We start from the raw sequence: 21,393 nt of genomic DNA on the forward strand, positions 1-21,393 counted from the left end.
AAGAGGTTAAAGTTTGTTGCTTTTTTTGTTGTTGTTCCTTCTTCTCATCCATCATCAATCACAAAACAAGCGTAATTTGATGATGAGGAAGGGAAAAAGCAAATGGAAATCGAAAATCAAGAAAGATATTATTGATTTGATTGTTAGTAAGATTGCTGTGCCGTGTTGATGTTGGTGATCGAAGTATTTTTCTATTTGAGTTGAGAATGTAAATGCTCTTACGGAGAAAAAAACCTTAATTGGTTGGATCACTCAGACTAAAGAGTGAAATAATGAATTGTTTGGATCAATTTCAAAACTTACGAATTAATTTGCTTCAATTCTTCATCATCAAAAAAAGCTGAAAATGAATTAAAATTTTAAAAATTAATTTTTTCATCTCAAAATTTAAAAAAATGGCACCAAAGAAAAAACCAATTAACAAGAAACCAGAAAGACCAGACAGAAACAAGCAAACAAAGCTTGAAGTCCTTGCTGAAGATCTTGAAAAACTTGATTTGGAAAACAAATTGAGAGAAGAGGAAGAAGATTCTGATGAAGAAGAAGAAATTGTTGTTAGCCGAGTTGAAGCCAAAAAAGTTGATTACTGTGCCGAATGTTCATTCCCAATTGAATATTGCGAATTTTCTGATAAATGGCCATTGTGCGAAAAGTGGCTTGAAACTAGATTCCCAGAAAAATTAAAAGAATTAATTGAATTGAGAGAAGGTGATAAAAACAAGAATAAGAAAATTGATAAAAAAGTCGCCAGAGAAGTCAAGGAAATTGTGGAAGGTACCGAAGAAAAGAGAGTTGCAACCAAATCAAATAGAGAATTACTTATTCGTATCGATAAAAGAAGCAAGAGAAAACGTTTGACACTCATTACAGGAATTGAAGCTTTTATGGAGGATGCATTCAGAGGTGATGAAAAGTTTTTCAAGGATGTTGTCAAAATTTTCGGAAAGAAATTTGCTTGTGGATGTAGTATTGTGAAAAAACCAGAACTTTCTATTGAAATTCAAGGTAATGTTCCTGGCAAAGTTGCCAAGTACTTTACTAAAGAATTGGGTGTTGACATTAATCAAATCTATGTCCTCGAAGATAAGAAAAAGACGAAAGCCTCTGATTATGTTTTCGACAGTGATGAAGAGGAAGATGATTCAGATGAATAAACATTTCTATTATCTCAACAACTGTTTCAATTATTATCAAAAATCAATTTAAAATACTGATTCAGTACTTCACACAAATTCTTCAGATTCACTATTGAAATAATCAAATCAGGAAAAAAGAAATAAATGATTTGAAAAACTAATAAATTAAATTTACAAAGAACTTATTGTTGCTTGCATTCTTGTTGGCCAGCAGCAGGTTGTTCACCACCTTCTCCTTGTGGTTGAGTAAGACCAGCTTGGATTTGAGTGAGCATGTCAGCAACTTCTGGGACAGTTGAGAAATCACCTTCCTTTGGCAAAGCAACGTTCAAGAAGTAATCAACAGCGTTTGGAATAATTCTTTCCTTGAGAATGTCTCCGATTTCAGCATCAGCTTCCAACAATTCTTGCAAGATCATGTTTTCTTCATTTTCTTCCTTTTGAATTTCTTCATCGAGATTCTTGAAGAAGTTGAAGAAAGAGTCCTTTGGTTCCTTAACTTGAATAGTTCTGGTTCTGTTTCCAGACTTGTGCTTTTGCTTCTTGGTGGTAACCTTGACAGTCAAATCCTTACCTTCAGCCCAGGTAATTTCAGTACCTTCAGAAGTGGCAATATCTTCACTATCGGCTTCTTCGTAATAGTATGACTTGACGAGTTGAGTGTTGGTGAAGAATGGATTTTCATTGAATTGGAAGATAATTCTGAAACCTGGATTATGCTTGTAATCAATTTCTTCTTCTTCTTCTTCTTCCTTCTTTTCAGCAGATTCTTCCTTTGGCTTGGCTGGGAATTCTTCCATGACAACATTCTTCAAGAACTTCAAAGCTTCCAAATCATCTTCTTGGATCAATTCAGCCTTGATTTCAGAGTGGAGCAAAACCTTGTACCAGAAATCTGGAACACCCTTCAAATCTTCAGTCTTTTCAGTGGTAACTTCGGACAAAGCAACAGTAGACAATTCTTCAGAGGTAGCTTCAACTTCACCAGTAACAATTTCGTTTCTTCTAATAATAACTGGAGCATAGAGAGCAGCATACTTTTCTCTGAGCTTCAAGTATTCTTCTTCGAATTGCTTTTCCAAATCAGAGTACTTTTGTTGGAGGTTCTTCAAAACACCAATAACCTTTTGAGTCTTGGCTGGATATTCAGCAAGTTGCTTCTTTTCAATCTTTTCGAGTTCTTCTGGGGTAGCCTTTCTCATGAGCATTGGGTGCTATTATTATTGTTAGATTAATTGTTGTTGTCAATAGTTATAAAGTACATCAGCAGAGAGGGAATGTTCAATAATATCAAGTTGTTTCCACATCATCGTCGGTTAAAATTATTATTATTAATAAATTTCATAGATTAACTTCCTCAACATTCTAACCAGCAAAACTACTTACACCATACATTTCTTCTTCGATATCTTCTTCTTCATCGAAGTCTTCTTCTTCAGCAGGAGCAAAGTTAAAGTTGAACTTTTGTGGAGGCATGGTTAGTTATTGGTGATTTTGTTATTTTTTTTAAGACCGGATTTTTGAATCTCAAACTTGGCTTGCACCTTCATGGTTTAAAATTGCAAGCTGCTTAGGTGTGTGAAGTTGTTTGCATTGGCTTTGAAGAAAAAAACAAGGATTGATGTTGGTTGAAGATGGTGTTTGTTGGAATGATGGTTGGATTGGCAGGGTATGGATTGGGTGGTTAACGGTTAAGATACTAGTATTCGAAAGAACAATTGTGAAGAGAAACAACAGTTCAACAAAAAAGATGATTTGCTATTATTGGATCAAGCTTATTGGAAAGATTGAATTGTTTCGAAAGATCTTGATTCAATTTGATTCAGTGCACTATTTTTACCGTAATGGCTTGAATTGGATGCATTCTGGATTGTGTTCAGTTAAGTGTTGGATTTGACAATAGATTACAATATCCATCACAATTTTAACACTACTTTAGAACAATATGAAAATCTCCAAACGAATAAAATTAAAGATCATTTTCATATCAAATATTTGAGTTCTTTTCTCAAGAAGTAGGATCAATAATTAGTTAGTAAATTATTCCATGGATCATGACAACCAAACTCTTGAAATCTTTCAGAAGGAAGAAATTTCAATGTGTTCAATGATTGTTAGGACTTATTTGCACAAATTCCATTCTTCTTTTCATCATGTTAAATTATTATTAAATTTAAATAATATTCGTTTAATATTTTACACATATTTACATAAAATCATCATTACTCTCTAGCATTCCAGATTCAGATATTCTCTATCTGGAATTGAATAAACTCAATTATATGAAAATTTCAAATTCTTTTTCCAATATTATTATTGAAAGGAAGGAACAGGAGCTTGAACTGGTCTCGTTTGTTTTCTCTTCTTGGCACCTATTAATACACAACTCGTTGAATTATTGGATTGTTTCAAATGTGATTTTTTGAAATTTTCATCTTGTTGGTGCACAATCGAGACAATTGAACGTTTCCTTGAGGAATTAATTTCCTTTCCGAAAAGAATTGAATTTTCAGAAAAACAATTATCCAAATCATTAACATGCCCATTCAGTTTCATCATTCCCATTTCCTTCTTAATGTGTTGGGGTGTAATGAATGGAATTGAATTTCTCATATCCTCATCATTATATTTCTGATCTGCTGCTACTGCTAAATTAGCTCGAGTGGATTTCTTTGAAGAGGATGAGGATGAGGCTGAGGAGGTGGATTGTTTCAATTTTGGTGAATTATTTTCTTCACTCGATGAAGGAGTTGGCGAGGAAGAAGGTGAATCTGGTTTATTCCTTTTCGTGGAAGCTCTTCTCTTTCTCGAAGTCATTTTTTTTTGTGTTTTTGTAATGAAATTATTTAATATTTCGAAGTGTGGTGATTGGATGGAAAATTGTCCTACCAGTTTTTTTGTGTTTTGCATGATGGGATGATGAATTAATTGTGAATTAATTGGATGTATGAGTACATATTGTGAATTGAAATTGTTTTGGAATATTGTGTGTGAATTATTTTCGTTTTTTATTGGGTGAAGAAATAATGTCTTCGTTGAGAATGTCATCAGTGTGGTCGCTTTCCTCGTCCTCTACTTGGTCCTCCTCATCATCGAGATTGATAATTTCACTCTCGTCATTGTGAGATCTCTTTGTGATATATTGAATCATGTCTTGGGTCCAGCTAGCTGCTTCCTTCATGTGATAGGACTCGTAGAAGTTTAAAAGTGCTCTATATCTTTGTGCAATGTCGAATCCTATCAAGTATTGGAATTTTCTCAAATCTACAGGACACAAATGAATAGATTGTCTAAAATCTTCTTCCAAATGACCAGATCCGTTCATGATACAATCAAAAACTGTGAAATAAAAGTAAAATTGAATTTAAATATTAATTCAAATAATTTCCACAATATTATAGTCAATAGTTTTGTAGTGGTAATGGCATGAAATAAAAACGCAAAAGAAAATCAATTATTAAAATTATTAATTAAATCAACATGTAACAATTCAACTTACAGACACAATGCCCAACTTGAACCATATGAGCAATTTCATGAACTACAATCTTACAACATCTCTCCAAAATAACAAGATCATTCTCTGTGAGAGTATCCTCATTGATAATTCCATCCTCTTCCCAAGAGACTGTAATTTTCTTATTTCTCTTCTTTGGAGCTGATTTTCTAAATAATGGATCATATCTACACATTGAAAATACTCCAATAGAGTCACCTCCCTGAGCTAGGCCACAAGTGAAACTATCCTTTGCTCCAATATACAAATCATCCATTGTCACACCACAAACACATGATACCTCATCCTGTAAATGTTTTCTGAGCTTATTCAATGGTACAATGACATCAGCTGCTCTGAATTGAATTTCATCCTCTCCAGCTTTATCTTCATCATATTCGTGACATCTTCTCGATTTGATTCTATAAATGATATCCTCAGATTCCACAAAATGACCATGTTTATCCTTCTTTATATGTACACTATCCAATATCGTTACATTAATTCCATAATAAAAAGCCTCAACAAATCTCTTCAAATGTGTCAAATACTTTCTCCTATCATTCGAATCTCCATCCTTCTCAATCCACAACAGGCCAATATTCTTCTTCAAATGAAAATTCTTTCCAGCAATTTTCTTCCTCAGCCCATTCCACTCATCAAACGTATCGCGATCCTCCACATATTGTGCCAACCAATCATCAATACTTGTAGGATCCGGAACTGGACAATAAAAATTAGTTTCATCATCGGAAGGCCTTTTCATTTCAAAGTGATAGTGTCTCTCATTGTGACAATCGCCAATTGCTTCACGAATCTCCTCTGGAGTGGCGTGTTTGAAACCTTGTGCGAATTTGATCTTCTTTTGTCGTGGCATTTTTTTTTATTGATTTTGCCGCCAAATTTTCAAGCTTGGTTAATAAAGAATAGAATTTGATTCGAAAAATTTGGTAATATTCAACAATTTTCATTGACTTTACAATGAATTTTTTTTCACTTTCAACAAATGAGTACTGTCATCTTTCCATTTCTTAATGTTCCTTCTCAAAAAACTAATCAACATGTTAATAAAAAAGGAAATTTCTTCTCTCTAAGAATCTCCACTTTTCAAATTTGCAAAAAAAATGGATCCAATTCAACAGAAGGGATTGATTGCCACATTTTCAATCGTGCTGATTGCCTTGATTTTGTATTCGATCCGAGATTTGCTCGGAGTGAGTTTGATGCAAATTCTCTCGATTTGCTTTTCATTGTTGGTTGGAGTTTTGCAATTGATGAGGTTGAGGATCAAGAAGGAAAGTTTGCAAGCCAGTTTACCTATATCAAAGAAGAAGATGAAAAAGAATCAGATCGCTGCAGATGTGGATTTAGATGATTGATGGACTAAATAATTTTTATATTAATTTTTATTAATTTTCTTTTAGTAAGGAAAAGGAAGAATTCGTGTTTGATGAGGAATTGTTTTACAAAAAAATTGGAACTTGGTGTAACTCAATATTAATATTGAATATTGATCATTGTAAAAATAGATAAATCAAATATTAATGAAAACCAAAAGTTAGCCAATACTGTCTAATTTTAACAATTTATGATTGTTGAAAGAGATATGAAATACTTGGGAATGTTTCTAGTGATCGATTCGGCAAACACTTTATTTAAAACAGTTTACAGCTTTCATAGCTGAGTGGAAACCTGGCGAAGATTGCTGTGATGGAATCATTCCTCCAGGTCGTTCCTTTTATATTTAAAGGTCTTTTGAATTGTTAGCTCTCCCACTAACATGGCACAATTTTTGAGATAGGTTCGTCTGCATCTTAGTTTTGCTGAAAACGAATTTGCAATCTTATTTCAATTCGAAGAATTAAAATTTCAAAAAAAATGCCTTTATCAAACCACTTTCACAACACTCCAGTTCTTTCACACTTTTTGGTAAACGTTGGCTTGTTGAATCTTCGTTTGTTTTTGATTGGAAGATTGTCAGCAATAGCCAAAAGACGTGAGAAAACTCCAGCCACAGTTGAAGATTTAGGAGTGATTATGGGTGGTGAAAGACAAGCTCAATTGAGTAAGGAGCAAATTGATCAAATTAATAATCCGAACAGTTTAGTGAATAGAACTTTGAGAATTCACAGAAATGATATTGAAAATAGTTTGCCATTTGTGAGTGCTGCTGGTGTGATGGTCTTGTTGTGCTTGGTTCAGGATGCATCTGATGAGAAAACTCAATGGATTGCGAATAGTTTAATGTATTCCTATTCCATTGCTAGATTCGTGTATGTCTATGCTTATTGGAATGGTAAACAACCTCATAGATCAATTTCTTGGATCTTGGGTTTCTTGACAACTGCTGGAATTTTGGGATTTTCTTACAAATTATTGTAAAGTAATTCAATTATTATTAAATAAATATTTAATTGTGTATTTGATATTCAGAGATGGTAGTTAGATTAAATTGGAACAATTAATCCAATAAGGACAGCTGCAATAGCTCCCACAAATACAACCAATGGATGCCAGAAATCAATCCAATTTACCAATGCAAATCCTAATATTGAAACAGCAGCTAGAGGAACACTGAGTCCAACAACAGAAATCCACAAAATTACAATATTGTTAATTAAATAGCCAACACAAACAGCATTAATTCCATTCATAGCTTTTTGTACGATTGGCTTACTTCTTAAAGATCCCCACAGTGGCACTATTCCCAAAATGAGTAGAAAACCTGGAGCATGGAATGAAATACCAGCAATCATACTATAGATAATGACAATAATGAATTTGGTAAATGGTGAAACGGATGATTCTTCTACTGAGCTATTGAGAGTCTCATTATTTGAAAATCCAATAAAATTATTGTTAGAAATTTCATCAAAACTAATTGTAGAGTTGGTAACATCCTTGTAGAGTGAACTGGTATAGTTAGAATTTAAAAGATTACCAGCAACAACTGAACCAAAATAAAAACCCAAATTGAATCGAGGTCCAGGAGCTGCATTTGTGAGAGAGTAGCCATTAATAAATTGTTCAGGTGTTATCCAACCTCTTTCAATCATTTCATCTCGAATGATGACCACATTGACAACAGCTCCATTAAAAATCAATGAACCTGACTTGAAAAAGAATGATGACATGATAATCCACTCTGTCCATAAATTAATCTTTCTCTTTTCTACTTGATTCGAGAGTTTAACAGTTGGAGAGGTTGATTCCACAATCAGAGCTGCTCCAATAAGACAACCAAGAAGGATAAAAAAGAGAATGAACAAGAATACGCCAAGTTTGATTGAGGCCATTTTGGCGAATGGATTCGCATCAATTTCAGCAGGTTCCTCTTCTTTCCTCTCTTCTAATAATTCAATTTCTCTCATTTGCCTTGCATATTTTGGAATAAATGATTGGAAGAATAGTTTGAAAAATGTGAGTTTTTGTCTAAACTTCAAATCTCCATAACTTTTAGCTCCAATTTTCTCAAATAATCCAAATTCCTCAATTCTCTTCTTTGATCGATCTCTCACTTCACAATAAAGTATCGATAAAATAGCTCCAATTACTAAAAGTACAGGCAAGAGCCATGTCTTTCTATAGAGTAAGGTTACCATAGCAACAATGGTCAATAAAATATAGGGAAACATTTCAGGTTTCTTCTCCTTCTTGGGTTGCCCTTTCTTTTTCTTTTCATTATCTAACATACTTGAGAATCTGGACATGGATTGCAAAGCAAATGCAATGCCAGAACATGCCAATCCTTTCTGGGCATGAATAAACCATTGAGGAGCAGTTGAGCTATCATAATCATACATTGATAGACCCAAAACCAAGCAAACAATAAATCCAGGTATAGAAAAGAATAGGTATGATAATATTCCTCCACTAAATCCATATTTTGGCATTGCTATTTTTCACAATCAATTATCATAATTTTCCACACAATTTTCAATCTTATTTACACACATTTAACATTCAAACTTACCAAGTGCCATGGCAATTTGACTTGGCTTAGGACCAGGAACAATGTGACTCATCATGTAAACTTCCATAAACTCATTCTCAGTCAACCATTTAGCTTTATCACAAAATCTTGCCATTAACTGAACAACCCCTCCTCTAAACGATGTTCCTCCCACAATCGACATGTTATAAGCAACATCCCACAACATGTACAAGAATTGTCTTTTCGAATTATTCCCTTCAACAATAGGAGCAATTATTTCATGATGATCCAAATCGTCTTCCGAATAATCATGATGATTGGAAATTAATTTTTCTTCGTGATGATTCAATTCTTCTCTTCTTCATGATGATGATGATGATTTAATACTTCTTCTTCAGCTATTTGATTTTTATCTTCACCATCCGTGAGGGTTTCATCTTGTTTCATTTTTTTTTGATTTTATCAATTGATTGAATGTAATGGCGGGATTTTTAATATTAAATAGTCCGAGTTGATTTCAATATTCACCGATAAAGTGCACACCCCATGCATGTCATTTTCTGCATTTCTGGGTAATTCATCGGGCAAAGGATGATTCGATTGGATTCGAAAATTAAAACTTTCCTTAATCTTTAAGATGCTTAATTCTTCTTGAATTTATTGTAATTTATACGATTCTAGGCCAAGATTTGCATTTTCAACCATGCTATAAACTCTGCCATTATCAGCAGTGATAATATTGGCATATCCAAAGTTCCACTTTGATGGCACAACCTTCTCGACCTTTCCTTTACTAATATCAAAAACACTGTAGCTTCCATTGGTGTAATAGACAAGTTTTGAGTTGTCCTTTGCAATGCTTGCTCTTGGGACTTCGTAACTGGTATTCAAATCAGTTCCAAAGAAGGCAAATGGTTTGGAGATTTTGACACTTGTGTCACTACTCACATGAACTAGAGTTGTGTAAATGTGAATAGCTCTACTGGTGGTTCTGGCCTCACTTGAAAAGACAACTGTTTTGAAAACGTAGGAGGACAATAAGGAATGATCTAAATAAGTGAGAGAAACCATAAATCCCACCCCAACAATTCCAAAATGTGGAACAGAGTTGTAATTTCCAGAATCAACGTGCATGACACCAAAATGAGTTGGATTAGAAAATGAAAATGATAAAAATCCATCCACTCCCATATGATTAATTGAGGAAAGGAAATATGTTCCAATACTAACAGAATTAATGACTTTTCCAGAAGAAACTGAAATCTTCATAATGTAATGCATCAATGACACGTAAATAAAATCTTGATCCTTCTCCCTGGCCATCAACATTTGACTAGCTCCATATGGTTCCTCAGGAGTTGTGATATTCCATTTGACATTTTTTGGATTATCCAAATCAATGCAACTCAACCATTTGGATGCCAAGAAAACAAGACAATTATTCTCCTCTGAAATTATGGAACTAACTTGTTGATAGGAAGGTGTTAAAGGAGTAATGGAAAATGAGGTCCAATCATTGGTGTTAATTTTGAGTAAACTAGTGCCAGAACGATTCAAATTATCATACACTGGAACATAGAGCATTCCCTTGGAATCGAGAAGTAAATTATTCTCCATTGAGTATCTCTGTTCTAATTGGAAAGGTGTTTTTTCTGCCTTTCCACTTTTTACATCAATCAAATAAAATCCAACCAAGTAAATGATTTGTACATTTGGTTTGGAATAAACTTGTCCCACTGGCATGATCAATTTCTGTAAACCAGTGTGAAAGATAACCGAATTGTAAGAGTAGGAATTATCATGAAGGAATGGAACGGAAAGATTGGTGGCAAAATCAGAATGATCCACCAAGTAAGGAACACGTCTCGTATGCATGGAATCGAAACCAATTTGTGGCCATGCTGTTGTTGCGTTGGTGGTGGTGGCGGCCAATTTTGTGATTTTCCACAATTTGGAATTGAGCTTTCCTTTGCCAGCAGAAATACCGAGACATGTCGATGCATTCATCATCATCAACATGATCAGGAGTACAGCACCAATCAATACAAGATTGATCGATCTGAGCGAGGTGAAGACTCGATCTGTATTTAACATTTTTTTTTTGTGAAGTGTGTTGGAAAAAGGAGCTCCTGTAACAAGGAGTTTGTTAGTGTTGGGAATGTGGAGAAATAAATAATGATGGTTCGTTACTTTTCTCCCATTCCAATTAGTTTCTGCGGCGCTTAATTTTCCTTAGCACACTATACGGTATGTTTGAAGTTTCAATTGAGTAGGAGAATTTTGTTTGAAATCTCTTTTGGTTTGTTGATCTTGTAATTGTTGAAAATCATTGTTTAAGAGATTACGGAACATTGTTGAAATGTTACAATGGAGATTCCAATGTAATTAAACTTTGAACAAATAGCAAATAAAGGATCCACATCTTGAAATCAATTAAACAAAGTTTTTCTTCATTTTCGCTCATCATATACATTTCTTGAGAAAGATTACACTTCGGTAACATCCTCTCCTAATGAAAATTGAGAATTACGTTGAATGGATTCTAAAATAAGGAACTTTCGGAAATTCGAATAAAAATTAAAAAAAATGTCTCAAGATGATTCTTCTTCCCTCTCTCAAGTAGTAGTAAATTTGCAAGATTTTATCATGAAAGAGAATAATGATTTTTCTCTGTTAGATTCTTGGTTGAAAACTAAATTCCGATCCTCATCAAGTGTTCCATTCTCTCTCCGAATGAATAGCCTTCCACCCATCATCGTTAAAAACATAGATGATGAAAGAGGGGAATCTTGCTATGATGTTGTAATTTCATATGAACATAATTATATTATTATGGGCGGAATGAATAGTATTCATGTTTTTGATTATACCACAAAGAAACATGTAAAGTCAATCAAGCTTGATGTTGAAGTGCATGAAATGGAGATTGACAAAAATGGGTTGAATTTGTACTTGACTGGGTTGTGGGAAACTAATTATGCTTACAGAGTTGCAAAATATGATCTAGTAAAGCTCTTGAATGGTGAGGAGGGAAGTTGTTTGTGGGTTTGTGCTGAGAATTTGTTACAGAATTTGTGGGGAATCGGATTATTTGAATGTCAAGACGAAACATTTGTTTATGTGATGGATTATGGAAGTGGATTAATGGTTTTTGATTCCAGAACTGGTCAGAGAGTTCATCACAAAGTACCAACAGTTGCTAATGGATACGGTGTAGCTTTTACTCCTGAAAATGAAATGATTATCACATCAGCTCACCCACATGCTAGTCCTGTTGAAATTTACACATTTGATGAGAAGAAGGAACAGTGGAATCTGAAAAAAAATTGTTTACGAATTGAGAGTGATTCCACGCCATACGGAGTGTTTTATGAAGTGCCAACCCAAAGAATTTACGTTACTGATACTGTAGGAAAGTCAATCACAGTGTTTGATATGCACACTCTGACAAGAGTATTCCGTCACGAATTTCCCTCAAATATGCCTCAATATTATGGTATTATGATAGATAGGAAAACAGGAATTCTGTATTTACCAGATGTTACTGGACAATTGCTATGCTTTGATTAATACCAAGTACTTGAAGACGAGCAGTACAAGAACCTAAACGTGATTCGAATAGTACATTATTGTAAAAAATCATGGCCGAAGAGCATCAGTTGAAAACAATACAAATATTGGTTTTATGAAAAGTTCAATTTTGATGCCATAATAATTGGGAAGATAAGGAACAAAAATTGTTCTAAATCTAATTGGTGATTGATATTGGTTGCGAATTGGAGGGAATTGTAAAAAGTATTTCCATTCTTGGAAACGTAACGTAAAAGGAAGCAAATATTTATTCAACTTTCATTACATTTAGATTATAGGATTAAAACAAATATATGATCTTGATGATTCTCGATAGAAGAGCATAAAAAATAGACGAATGAACCCCTCCAATATCATTCAGAGTCGAAACATTCTTTGTAAAGTCATTTATGACTTTGATGCGAAAGATAAGCAGGAAATGAGTGTCAAGGCAGGTGATGTTGTAGAGGTGGTGAAACGATACAAAGACGGTTGGAGCTGGTGTTATTTGAAAAGTCGATCAACCGGAACCTTTCCAACAGATTCGCCCTATGGAATGATTCCAACTGCTTACCTGACAGAAATTGAAGATTCGCCAGAAGCAACCTCCTCCATAGAACCAACTTCTACTTCTCAATCATTTACAGATTCGAGTAAGAATAATAACTTGGAATTGACCACAAGTTTCGTCATTTCCAAAAATATTCATGCCAATGCAGAACCAAAGCAAACTCACATTTTTCAAGACGAAGACTTTAACCAAGTAATGACTGAACAGAGTGATAACCTCTCTGTGGCAAGTTATAGAACTGATTGTACTGATCTTTCAATTGGAGGAGAACGAAGGTCGAAAAAGAAGGAACTCTTATCCAAGATTGGATCCTTCTTTAGAAAATCAAAGAAGAATGAGAATTCTAGTGTAGAAACTCCTAAAACTCCAAGATTTATCATCAAACATGAAAGTTTTAAAACTTCAAGTTCAATAATTACTGAGGAGAAGATTGAAAAGGTTGAGAAGATTGAAAAGACGAAAATTTCCAATGTTATTAATCCAACGTTTCCAATTGATGTGTTGAATGATGTCAAGAAGAAGGTTATTACCAAAACAGAAACAACCAAACGAGAATCCATCTCATTCAATTTATTCTCCAGACAAAAGAGGAGTAAAAGACATAATCACCATCAAGCAACTGCCACTGATCATATGCAATTTATTGCTGAAAAATTAAAGCATCTCCATAGAAGAAAAGCAATGCAACACTATTTGAAAACTGAAACTCGTTTCAAAAAGGCAAAGAAGAGACTCGAGTTGATTAAGGAAACAATAGATACCGAGAGAACCTATGTGAATTTGTTGAAAGCTTTCATTGACATTTTCTATTATCCTATCGTGAATGATTCTGGTCATGGAAAGGGAATTTTGAAGAAGGAAGTTTACAACACTCTATTTAGTAATATTGAACAAATTTACAAAATTAATAATACCTTACTCCATGATTGGGAGAATGAATATAATACGAATTATCCATTTGTGAATATTGGAAAGGCATTCTCTCAAATTTCTCCCTTCCTAAAAGCTTACACCATCTATATCAACAACTTTGATAAGGCACAAGAAATGTTTGAAAAGCTCAGAGAAAAAGACAAGAGATTTAAGGAATATCTCACTGAATGTTACAAGAACAAGTTGGTAAAGGGAACTCTATTGGGTGGTTTTCTCATTTTACCAGTTCAAAGGTTTGTTTTCAATTTTTAATAATGATTGTTGTTTAACATTTAAAAGAATTCCGAGATATAAACTTTTAATTCAAGAAATGCTCAAGAATACGCCACCAACTCATCACGAATATGAAATCTTGCAGAAATGTGCCAAAGAAATTGAATCCATTGCAGCTTTTGTCAATGATGAGAAGAGAAATGTGGAACAGAACCAGACTGTATTTGAAGTTCAAAACATGGTTCAGAAACAATATCCACAATTTGTCCAACCCAATAGAAAATTCATCAAGAAGGGATCCATGAAAATTAAGATTACCATTCACAGAATTGAGGAACAATTGGACAATAGAAGAGGTGCCACTTCAAGCAATCACTCCTCTTTGAATTCTACACAAGATTCAAATCTCAGTTGTCTAATGACATGTAGAGAGGCCAAATTCGATGTCTACCTCTTCACAGATGTATTGGTCCTCATTGAAATGGAAAAGAACAAATCCATGATTCTGACCGATGAAAAAGTTCATTTTGTCTTTTTACAATTTGTTGATTGTAGAGATTTTGTTAGAATTTCACAAAATGGAAGATCAAGAAATTTTATCGAATCACCAGATTCACTCCTTTCCAATCACAATTCCAAGCGAAGTAGCTTACAATGGGATGATAATATTTTCAAGAGAATTGAACATGAAGATTTCTCCTTTGTGATTGAAGCTCTTTTCAAGGGAGTAAAGACTGAATATTCATTCATGACCTCAAATCTGAATGAGAAGAAGGCGTGGATGAAGAGTATTCGTGATTGTTTGGAAGGACTCTCAAGAGGCAATATTTCGAAAGGAATCGAACAAGACATTTATCTTATTGGAAAGGAGAGAATTTCACTCAACAAGATTGCAAAATGCAAATTGGAAGAACATCAATCCTTAGAAAAGGGCTGCCTCCTAAAAGTTTCCTATCTCACTCAATTGGAACAACACTTGAACAAGAAGAAACAACAACTCACCAAATTACAGAAAGAAATTGAAATTTACAATCTCGATCGAGATCAAGTCATGCTCGAAGCCAAAACTCTCCAGGAAAAGAAGAGCAAGATTCGTGAGGATTTGAAATTCTACTATCTCTCCATCCAAGAACGAGATCAAACCATGATGAAACTCTTGAATGAGGATCAATCTTTCAAATTAATTTTTGATGATGTCCCAACAGTTGATTCAGAAACTGTTTACAAAATGTAACAACCAATAAAAGATGCATCAAAAAATAAATCCCAATTCAATTTTTTTCCCTTACTCTGTTTTGTAATGTCCAAATAAGGATGGTTTCAAAAACATATTGGTGGACAAATTGGAATAATCATTACAAAAAAAATGCCGATAAAGCCAATGCAGAGAAACACCATCAGTAGCACCTCCAATCTGTTGAAAGATATGATCAGGAAGCAATTGGTGCAAGCCATGATTCCGACTTGCAATGTTTCATCCTCATCAACTTCATCAAATTTAATATCAAACTCTGATTCATCAATAATTGTGGATCAACCCAATGTATTAAAAACAACATTGTATTCCTTTCCGCCATCTACTTGTTCATGGAGAGTGAGAGCTGCCTTGTATCATCATCTTCCTCTGATATCGAAATTTATTTCCTGTTCATGTTGTTGTACAACAACAAATTCTCAATCAATATCAATAAGTAGTAAGAATAATAATACAATGATGATGAATAATGCAACAATGAAGAGTAATGATCATGATAGTACTGAGAAGAGAGTTTCCGACTATGAAAAGTACATTAAAAATCAAACTGTGAATGTTGATTTGTTTAGTAAGATGAATGAAAAGAATGAGTATGGACAAGTGAATCCAATGAAGCAAGTTCCTGCATTGGAATTCAAGTCGAGTAATAACTTGAGAATATTATTGACTCAATCGTTGCCAATTATTGAATTTCTTGATAATATGGCAGAGTTGATTGTTGAGGAGGAAAGGAGTATAATTGGACAGACTTTGCATCCGGATTATCACTATCTTATTCCAAAGAATGATTTGTATCTGAAATATAAGACTAATCAGTTGGCTGAAATTGTAAACTCTGGTATTCAACCGTATCAAAATATTAGATTATTAAGGAAAATTCCTAAAGAGGTCAGAGGAGAAGACAACAAATTATGGGTTGGTGAATGGCAAAGAAAGGGAATGAATCAGATTGAAGAGCTCATTTCAGAAGATTACAAAGATCATTCTGTTACAGAATTAACACAATTAGCCACTCAACAGCCACTATACTTTGTCAGAGATTATAACAAATTATCAATGGCAGATTTATTCCTAGTTCCGTCAATTGAAGCAGCCATCAATAGAAGTGATATCAATATGGAGAAGGAATTCCCTTACTCTTTTGCAATTTATAATAGTTTAAAGGATTTGGACATTTTCAATCAAACAAGAAATTAATTTAATTTTTTTTACATTTATTGTGTTTTAATCCAATCCATATTCTATTTTAATACGATTCACTATATCGATAAGTGAACGCAAAGATTTCTTTCTGTCATAATTATTCAACAACTTCTTGACATGAGTATCATACATCTTTACAAGAGCCATTTTAACATCCTTATCACTTCCAAAGTATTTTTCCCTAGAAGTTTGGAATGTTTCGGCTGCAGCAATTGCAGAAATTGTCTCAAAACATCTAATAATTTCATGTTCTCCCATGTGAGAGACGGTCTTTTCGAGGAATTGAATGAGTTTTGGAAGTAATTTTCTTTCAATGGTCAAGTTTGAAATCTTGGATTCATCTAACTTTTCAATATGGACAAAGAGAGAACGAAGATAATCAATAACCAAGTACTCTGTTGTTTTGTATACATCATCACCAAGCTTTAACTTGTTATCCAAAAATGTCTTTGTATTCATATTCTTATTAATCAAGTCCAAAGTTTGGTACATGTCAAGTGTTTGAAGTGATTCTAGGGAATGGAATGAATACATCATCAAGACTGCAAGGTTCATTTCAAATTTGTTCATTTTGTTTGTAAGCTCTGTTTCATCCTTAATGTCTGAAGTTGTCAAGACTTCTTGCATTGTCTTTTGTCCTCCAGTAATCTTTGCTTGTTCATCCTTAAATTCGTCCAGAATTCTGAGGAGCATATTCAATTTTCCTTCCTCAACAATAAATCTAATGCAATATTCATCACGATCCCAAAGAGTCTGATCTCCAGAAAAACTTGTTGTTATAGCTTGTTGCTTGTGATTTACAGAAGAATGAGTAGATGATGAAATTATTGATGATCCTGAGGTGGATGGACGGCTTGGTGAAGTTGGAGGCTTTTTCTGTGTGTTTGAGAATGTAGAGCCGTGTAATGTACTGGATCCAAATTGAATATTAGACTTTTTCTTTCTAGGATTATTAATTAGAGAGGCAGTACCTGGTCTTACTGTTGTTGTCTTTGGTACTGGCTGTTCTTCATCAATATCATCTAAACTTGTATTGGTGGCTGAGGTAGCTCCTGAAGAAGTGGTTGCTTGAGTGCTGCTGTGGTCATTTCCTTGTTCATCGTTAACAGCAATAGAGGAGGTTTCCGAGTGTTTATCTTCTTCAATCTTTTTAGATTCATCCTTATTCAATTTAGCAGTGATGGCTTCAAAATTTAAATCCTCTCTTTCCATCAATACTACTTTGGTAATCTTTTCTATTAAATCACATGATACAACCCATTCTATATTAAATTGTTATTTGAAATATATTATTGTGTTATTGATGCGAGAGTGTATATTATTTGACCATCAAATTAAAATTCAATACAACAACAAATTAAAAGAAATATATATAGTCTCAAAATCATTCAAAATCTTACCTTTCGAAAACAAAGAAGGGTGCTTCATGTCCTTAATTTCCTTACGAACATCCTCTGCAATTTTCTTAGAGACTGCATCCAAAGAATTTGCCTCCGAGCCGGATTGATAGTGCTTTTGTCTGCGAGCGCCAAAAAACATTTTTTCAAACTTGGTTTTTTTATATATTATTACGACTCCTATCGAGATGGTCTTTTTTCAAGTTATACCCTTAATTGTTGTCGTTGTGATAGACAAGGAGTCGATAGTTTGTTTTGTTTTTACTATGTATGATCTGTATACAACACTTAGCTATTGTATCAAAGTGCTGTTATTGTTGTTGCTTTATTTATAAAATTTTATCGTAACGAGGAATGCAAGGGAAAAGTGCCTTCGCTTCTCTCACTTCAATAAAGTTGTAAAAAAATTGGCGGCAAAATCAATCTAGAGAAATCGAGACGAAAAGAGGAAGCACCATTTATAGTGGTGTGTTATGGATATTGGGTTTAAATTCAATGTTTATTATTCATGATGGGGTCAATTGTTTAAATTGTTTGATATTTGAAATAAGTATTGCAACACTCGCCTTCACATTTCCACAGTATTTCAAACATGAAAAGTCAATTTTAATTTTTAACCATTACTATTATGCAAATTACTTCATTATATAATTTAATTTTATTACTAAAACAGACAAATGATTTATTCTCATAAATATATTAATTATTATAATACTTACTTCTCACTTTGAAAAATTGAAAAACAAATTCAAATAATTCTTGAAGAAAAAAAAAATGACCAAAAAGAAATCCAAACAATCATCCTCCTCAGCATCATCCTCACAACAACAAAAATCCTCCTCCTCATCATCATCTACTACTAATAATTTATCGGAAGACGTTTTTGATGGAGCTATTGGTATTGATTTTGGTAATCATAATTGTACCGTAGCTTATTTTAATATGCAACATTTATTATCAGGCTTTCCTAATTTAAATACAACATCAGCCTTGTCATCGACTAGTAAAAAACCATCCTATGTTTCTACAGTGATTCAACCTGTTCAAAATTTAAATACACACGTTGTTATTATTCAAAACGAAGATGGTGCTCATCACACTCCATCAGTCATTAAAGTTAATACCATTGTTGAAGGAGAAGGTGATAATGAAACAACACGAGAGGAAATTATTGTTGGTTTTCCACCTCTTCCAGGAGCTTCAATTCCAGCAGATCAAGTTGTTTATGATTTGAAGGAATTTATTTTGGAATCCGAAGAAAAGATCAAGAAGGGAGAAGAAGAAGAATTAATTTCGTTTAATGGAGCTGAATACACACAAGACCATATGGTCAGTATCTTGTTGGGAAAGATGAAGAATATTGCTGAACATTATTTGGGGAAGACTGTAAAGAAGGTTGTCGTCAGTTGTCCATCAAATTCTCCACACAGTGAAAAGGTGATAAAGAAGGCATGTGAAACTCTTGGAATGAATGTTTTGGCTGTTTTGAAAGAACCTTTGGCTGCATTGATTGGTTATGGTTTTGATTTACCTCCAGCAACAGTGGAAGAAAAGAAGGAAAAGATTGTTTGTGTTGTTGATGTTGGTGCTTTGGAAACAAACATTTCAGTTGTTAGAGTGAATGAAAATGGCATGTTACAAATGATTAAGAGTGAATCTAAACGTCCATTGGGAGGTGAATCACTGGATCAAGTTTTAATTCAAATGTGTTTACAAGAATTTAAACGTCTCTATTTCAGAAGTATGAATGAAAGAATGTTCCAAGATGAAGTTGGAAAGAATAGAAAGGTTTTAAGCAAGCTCAGATTTTCATGTGAAAATGCCAAGAATGTTCTTTCAATGAATCAACAAGCTATGGTTGACGTCGATTCACTCTATGATGGTATGGATTTCTCATTCAAGCTTACACGTGCCAGATATGAAAGTAGTGCCATGTCAATTTTTGCTAGTATTATTGAACATGCCAAACAAACTGTTGAATCATTGGCTGATCAAGGAATTTCTCTTTCCTCAATAGAACACGTTGTTTTAGTGGGTGGTTCCTGTCAAATTCCTAAACTCAAAGATTCTATTCAAACTTTATTCTCACAAGCTAAGATTTATGATAATGCAGTTGAGGATAGTATTGCCATTGGTTGTGCCATTCAAGCCAATTTAATTAATACTTATCAACATTTAATGAATAAGGATGAATAAATCTTTGTAGATTTTGATCATGACTGTTTACAATCCCATAGAAAATATTAAATCATTGAACGTTTGATACCACAATTAATTGATAAAGAAACATTACCTTAAATAGTGATTAATCTTTTAATTGTTCGTTGATACAGAATGGAAAGTTAAGTTTGTTGCTTTGATTATACCGTGTTCACGTAATGTTCCAGAGTCCTCAAGTTTATATTTGGTGAAGCGGAAGGATACAGAACTTGATCAACCAACATAAACAAAGTCCAGCTCTACAAATTATCATTCGAATCCAACAGTCAATTGAAACATTTCAAAAAAATGAAATCTCGTACTAATATTGCTATCAGTTATTGCATGTTACTACTATGGAGTGTAATCATGATTGACATGTGCATGTCAGCTGTTCCAAACATTAAATCTGGACAAATTCAAACTCTTACCAACAGAATTATTGTTGAAGGAACAAACTTTGGATTACCAACTAATCCAATGGCATTTTGGGATGAAGCAAGTACACTCAAACAAGATTATCCAATGTCAAATACCATTCCACTTGTCAGATGGGGAGAAGTTCATTCCATGGCATTTTCCAACTTGACAACTGTTCCTAACAGAAGTGGCAAGAACGATACTGTTTACTATGGGAAGGGTGGACACAGTTGTCTTCTCCAACCAAAATTCAAGACAGGTTTGATTTATGACAAGCTCTATATTTCCTGGTGGTATAGAAATAATCAAGATCCATCTTCAGAAGGTGATTCCAACAAATTTATTCGTATCTGGGATGAATACAGTGGCTATGGCACAAGAATTTCATGGACACACATGCATTTGACATGTGCCAATGGAACTTATTGGAATTCTTGGACTAAATATGGAAAAATCAATGCATGGAATCATCATGAATTCTATGCCGACTTGGCGAATGACAGAGTTATTGCCACATTAAACGGCAAAACAATGTTCAATGTCACTTGTTCAAAAGATTCAGCACAAGCAGGAAGACCAATATTTGTCAGATTGATTGGATTTGATAATGGAAGTGATCATTACAAGAATATGACAACAGCTCTGGATAGTGTTTTCATTGGAAATTCTGCAAAGAGATTGGTTCTTGCTCATGTGCCAACTTTTGGTCAGATTGAGTTGAGTGAAGTTGTTCCTATTGATGAGTGGAATTCGAATAGAATTGTTGCTAGATGGATTGAAGGTGTTTTGGATTGGACTAAACCTATTTATGCCTATGTGGTAGATGAGAATGGAAATTTCAATTCACAAGGTTACTTGTTGAGTGTTGTATCTGAAAATGTAATTTCCAGTAATGATAATGGAGGCATATTGAGAAATTGTACAAATTGTGAATCATCTGGAAACAATATGCAATCATTTGTTTGTTTGAGAACATTTGCCATTCTAATGATTATCATCTTCATTTTTCAATAAACTTTAAAGTGAACCAAATCTTTACCACAGTTAACACGTTGTGAATGTTGTT

General features: G+C 33.8%; 12 protein-coding genes across 12 annotated transcripts; 6 read left to right on the forward strand and 6 right to left on the reverse strand.

Moving 5' to 3' along the window:
* Window positions 1-395: 395 nt before the first annotated feature.
* NAEGRDRAFT_81951 (uncharacterized protein) lies at window positions 396-1,267 on the forward strand (the record flags this gene model as incomplete). The annotated part of the gene is made up of 1 exon (XM_002670034.1): window positions 396-1,267. One exon carries the CDS (start codon window positions 396-398, stop codon window positions 1,152-1,154), a length of 759 nt encoding a protein of 252 aa, XP_002670080.1. The 3' UTR covers window positions 1,155-1,267.
* Window positions 1,268-1,284: 17 nt separating this feature from the next.
* Window positions 1,285-2,641, reverse strand: NAEGRDRAFT_81952 (uncharacterized protein). Its single transcript, XM_002670077.1, has 2 exons — window positions 2,523-2,641; window positions 1,285-2,350 (listed from the first exon to the last, which is right to left on the reverse strand). Exons 1-2 carry the CDS (start codon window positions 2,610-2,612, stop codon window positions 1,319-1,321), a joined length of 1,122 nt encoding a protein of 373 aa, XP_002670123.1. The 5' UTR covers window positions 2,613-2,641; the 3' UTR covers window positions 1,285-1,318.
* A 670-nt stretch (window positions 2,642-3,311) lies between these two features.
* On the reverse strand, window positions 3,312-3,953 carry NAEGRDRAFT_81953 (uncharacterized protein; the record flags this gene model as incomplete). The annotated part of the gene is made up of 1 exon (XM_002670078.1): window positions 3,312-3,953. One exon carries the CDS (start codon window positions 3,951-3,953, stop codon window positions 3,450-3,452), a length of 504 nt encoding a protein of 167 aa, XP_002670124.1. The 3' UTR covers window positions 3,312-3,449.
* Window positions 3,954-4,131: 178 nt separating this feature from the next.
* Window positions 4,132-5,509, reverse strand: NAEGRDRAFT_74952 (uncharacterized protein; the record flags this gene model as incomplete). Its single annotated transcript, XM_002670079.1, has 2 exons — window positions 4,132-4,475; window positions 4,636-5,509. 2 exons carry the CDS (start codon window positions 5,507-5,509, stop codon window positions 4,132-4,134), a joined length of 1,218 nt encoding a protein of 405 aa, XP_002670125.1.
* A 1,001-nt stretch (window positions 5,510-6,510) lies between these two features.
* On the forward strand, window positions 6,511-7,014 carry NAEGRDRAFT_74953 (uncharacterized protein; the record flags this gene model as incomplete). Its single annotated transcript, XM_002670035.1, has 1 exon — window positions 6,511-7,014. One exon carries the CDS (start codon window positions 6,511-6,513, stop codon window positions 7,012-7,014), a length of 504 nt encoding a protein of 167 aa, XP_002670081.1.
* A 65-nt stretch (window positions 7,015-7,079) lies between these two features.
* On the reverse strand, window positions 7,080-8,525 carry NAEGRDRAFT_74954 (uncharacterized protein; the record flags this gene model as incomplete). The annotated part of the gene is made up of 1 exon (XM_002670080.1): window positions 7,080-8,525. The coding sequence occupies one exon, from the start codon at window positions 8,523-8,525 to the stop codon at window positions 7,080-7,082; it is 1,446 nt and encodes a 481-aa protein (XP_002670126.1).
* A 698-nt stretch (window positions 8,526-9,223) lies between these two features.
* NAEGRDRAFT_74955 (uncharacterized protein) lies at window positions 9,224-10,660 on the reverse strand (the record flags this gene model as incomplete). The annotated part of the gene is made up of 1 exon (XM_002670081.1): window positions 9,224-10,660. The coding sequence occupies one exon, from the start codon at window positions 10,658-10,660 to the stop codon at window positions 9,224-9,226; it is 1,437 nt and encodes a 478-aa protein (XP_002670127.1).
* Window positions 10,661-11,152: 492 nt separating this feature from the next.
* NAEGRDRAFT_74956 (uncharacterized protein) lies at window positions 11,153-12,136 on the forward strand (the record flags this gene model as incomplete). The annotated part of the gene is made up of 1 exon (XM_002670036.1): window positions 11,153-12,136. The coding sequence occupies one exon, from the start codon at window positions 11,153-11,155 to the stop codon at window positions 12,134-12,136; it is 984 nt and encodes a 327-aa protein (XP_002670082.1).
* Window positions 12,137-12,575: 439 nt separating this feature from the next.
* NAEGRDRAFT_74957 (rhoGEF domain-containing protein) lies at window positions 12,576-15,087 on the forward strand (the record flags this gene model as incomplete). The annotated part of the gene is made up of 2 exons (XM_002670037.1): window positions 12,576-13,873; window positions 13,920-15,087. The coding sequence occupies 2 exons, from the start codon at window positions 12,576-12,578 to the stop codon at window positions 15,085-15,087; spliced, it is 2,466 nt and encodes an 821-aa protein (XP_002670083.1).
* Window positions 15,088-16,332: 1,245 nt separating this feature from the next.
* On the reverse strand, window positions 16,333-17,850 carry NAEGRDRAFT_74958 (uncharacterized protein; the record flags this gene model as incomplete). Its single annotated transcript, XM_002670082.1, has 2 exons — window positions 16,333-17,573; window positions 17,712-17,850. 2 exons carry the CDS (start codon window positions 17,848-17,850, stop codon window positions 16,333-16,335), a joined length of 1,380 nt encoding a protein of 459 aa, XP_002670128.1.
* Window positions 17,851-18,482: 632 nt separating this feature from the next.
* NAEGRDRAFT_53792 (uncharacterized protein) lies at window positions 18,483-19,904 on the forward strand (the record flags this gene model as incomplete). The annotated part of the gene is made up of 1 exon (XM_002670038.1): window positions 18,483-19,904. One exon carries the CDS (start codon window positions 18,483-18,485, stop codon window positions 19,902-19,904), a length of 1,422 nt encoding a protein of 473 aa, XP_002670084.1.
* A 372-nt stretch (window positions 19,905-20,276) lies between these two features.
* On the forward strand, window positions 20,277-21,341 carry NAEGRDRAFT_53793 (uncharacterized protein; the record flags this gene model as incomplete). The annotated part of the gene is made up of 1 exon (XM_002670039.1): window positions 20,277-21,341. The coding sequence occupies one exon, from the start codon at window positions 20,277-20,279 to the stop codon at window positions 21,339-21,341; it is 1,065 nt and encodes a 354-aa protein (XP_002670085.1).
* Window positions 21,342-21,393: the final 52 nt, after the last annotated feature.

Source organism: Naegleria gruberi, assembly GCF_000004985.1.
Source record: "Naegleria gruberi genomic scaffold NAEGRscaffold_75, whole genome shotgun sequence".
NCBI classification, from domain to species: domain Eukaryota; phylum Heterolobosea; class Eutetramitea; order Acrasida; family Naegleriidae; genus Naegleria; species Naegleria gruberi.

Excerpts from the sequence above, each read along its gene's own strand:
- NAEGRDRAFT_81952 (XM_002670077.1), bottom strand. The coding sequence starts at position 2,612 with ATGCCTCCACAAAAGTTCAACTTTAACTTTGCTCCTGCTGAAGAAGAA. Across the intron at positions 2,351-2,522 it reads TCGAAGAAGAAATGTATGGT|CACCCAATGCTCATGAGAAA; the intron begins GTAAGTAGTTTT and ends CAATAATAATAG.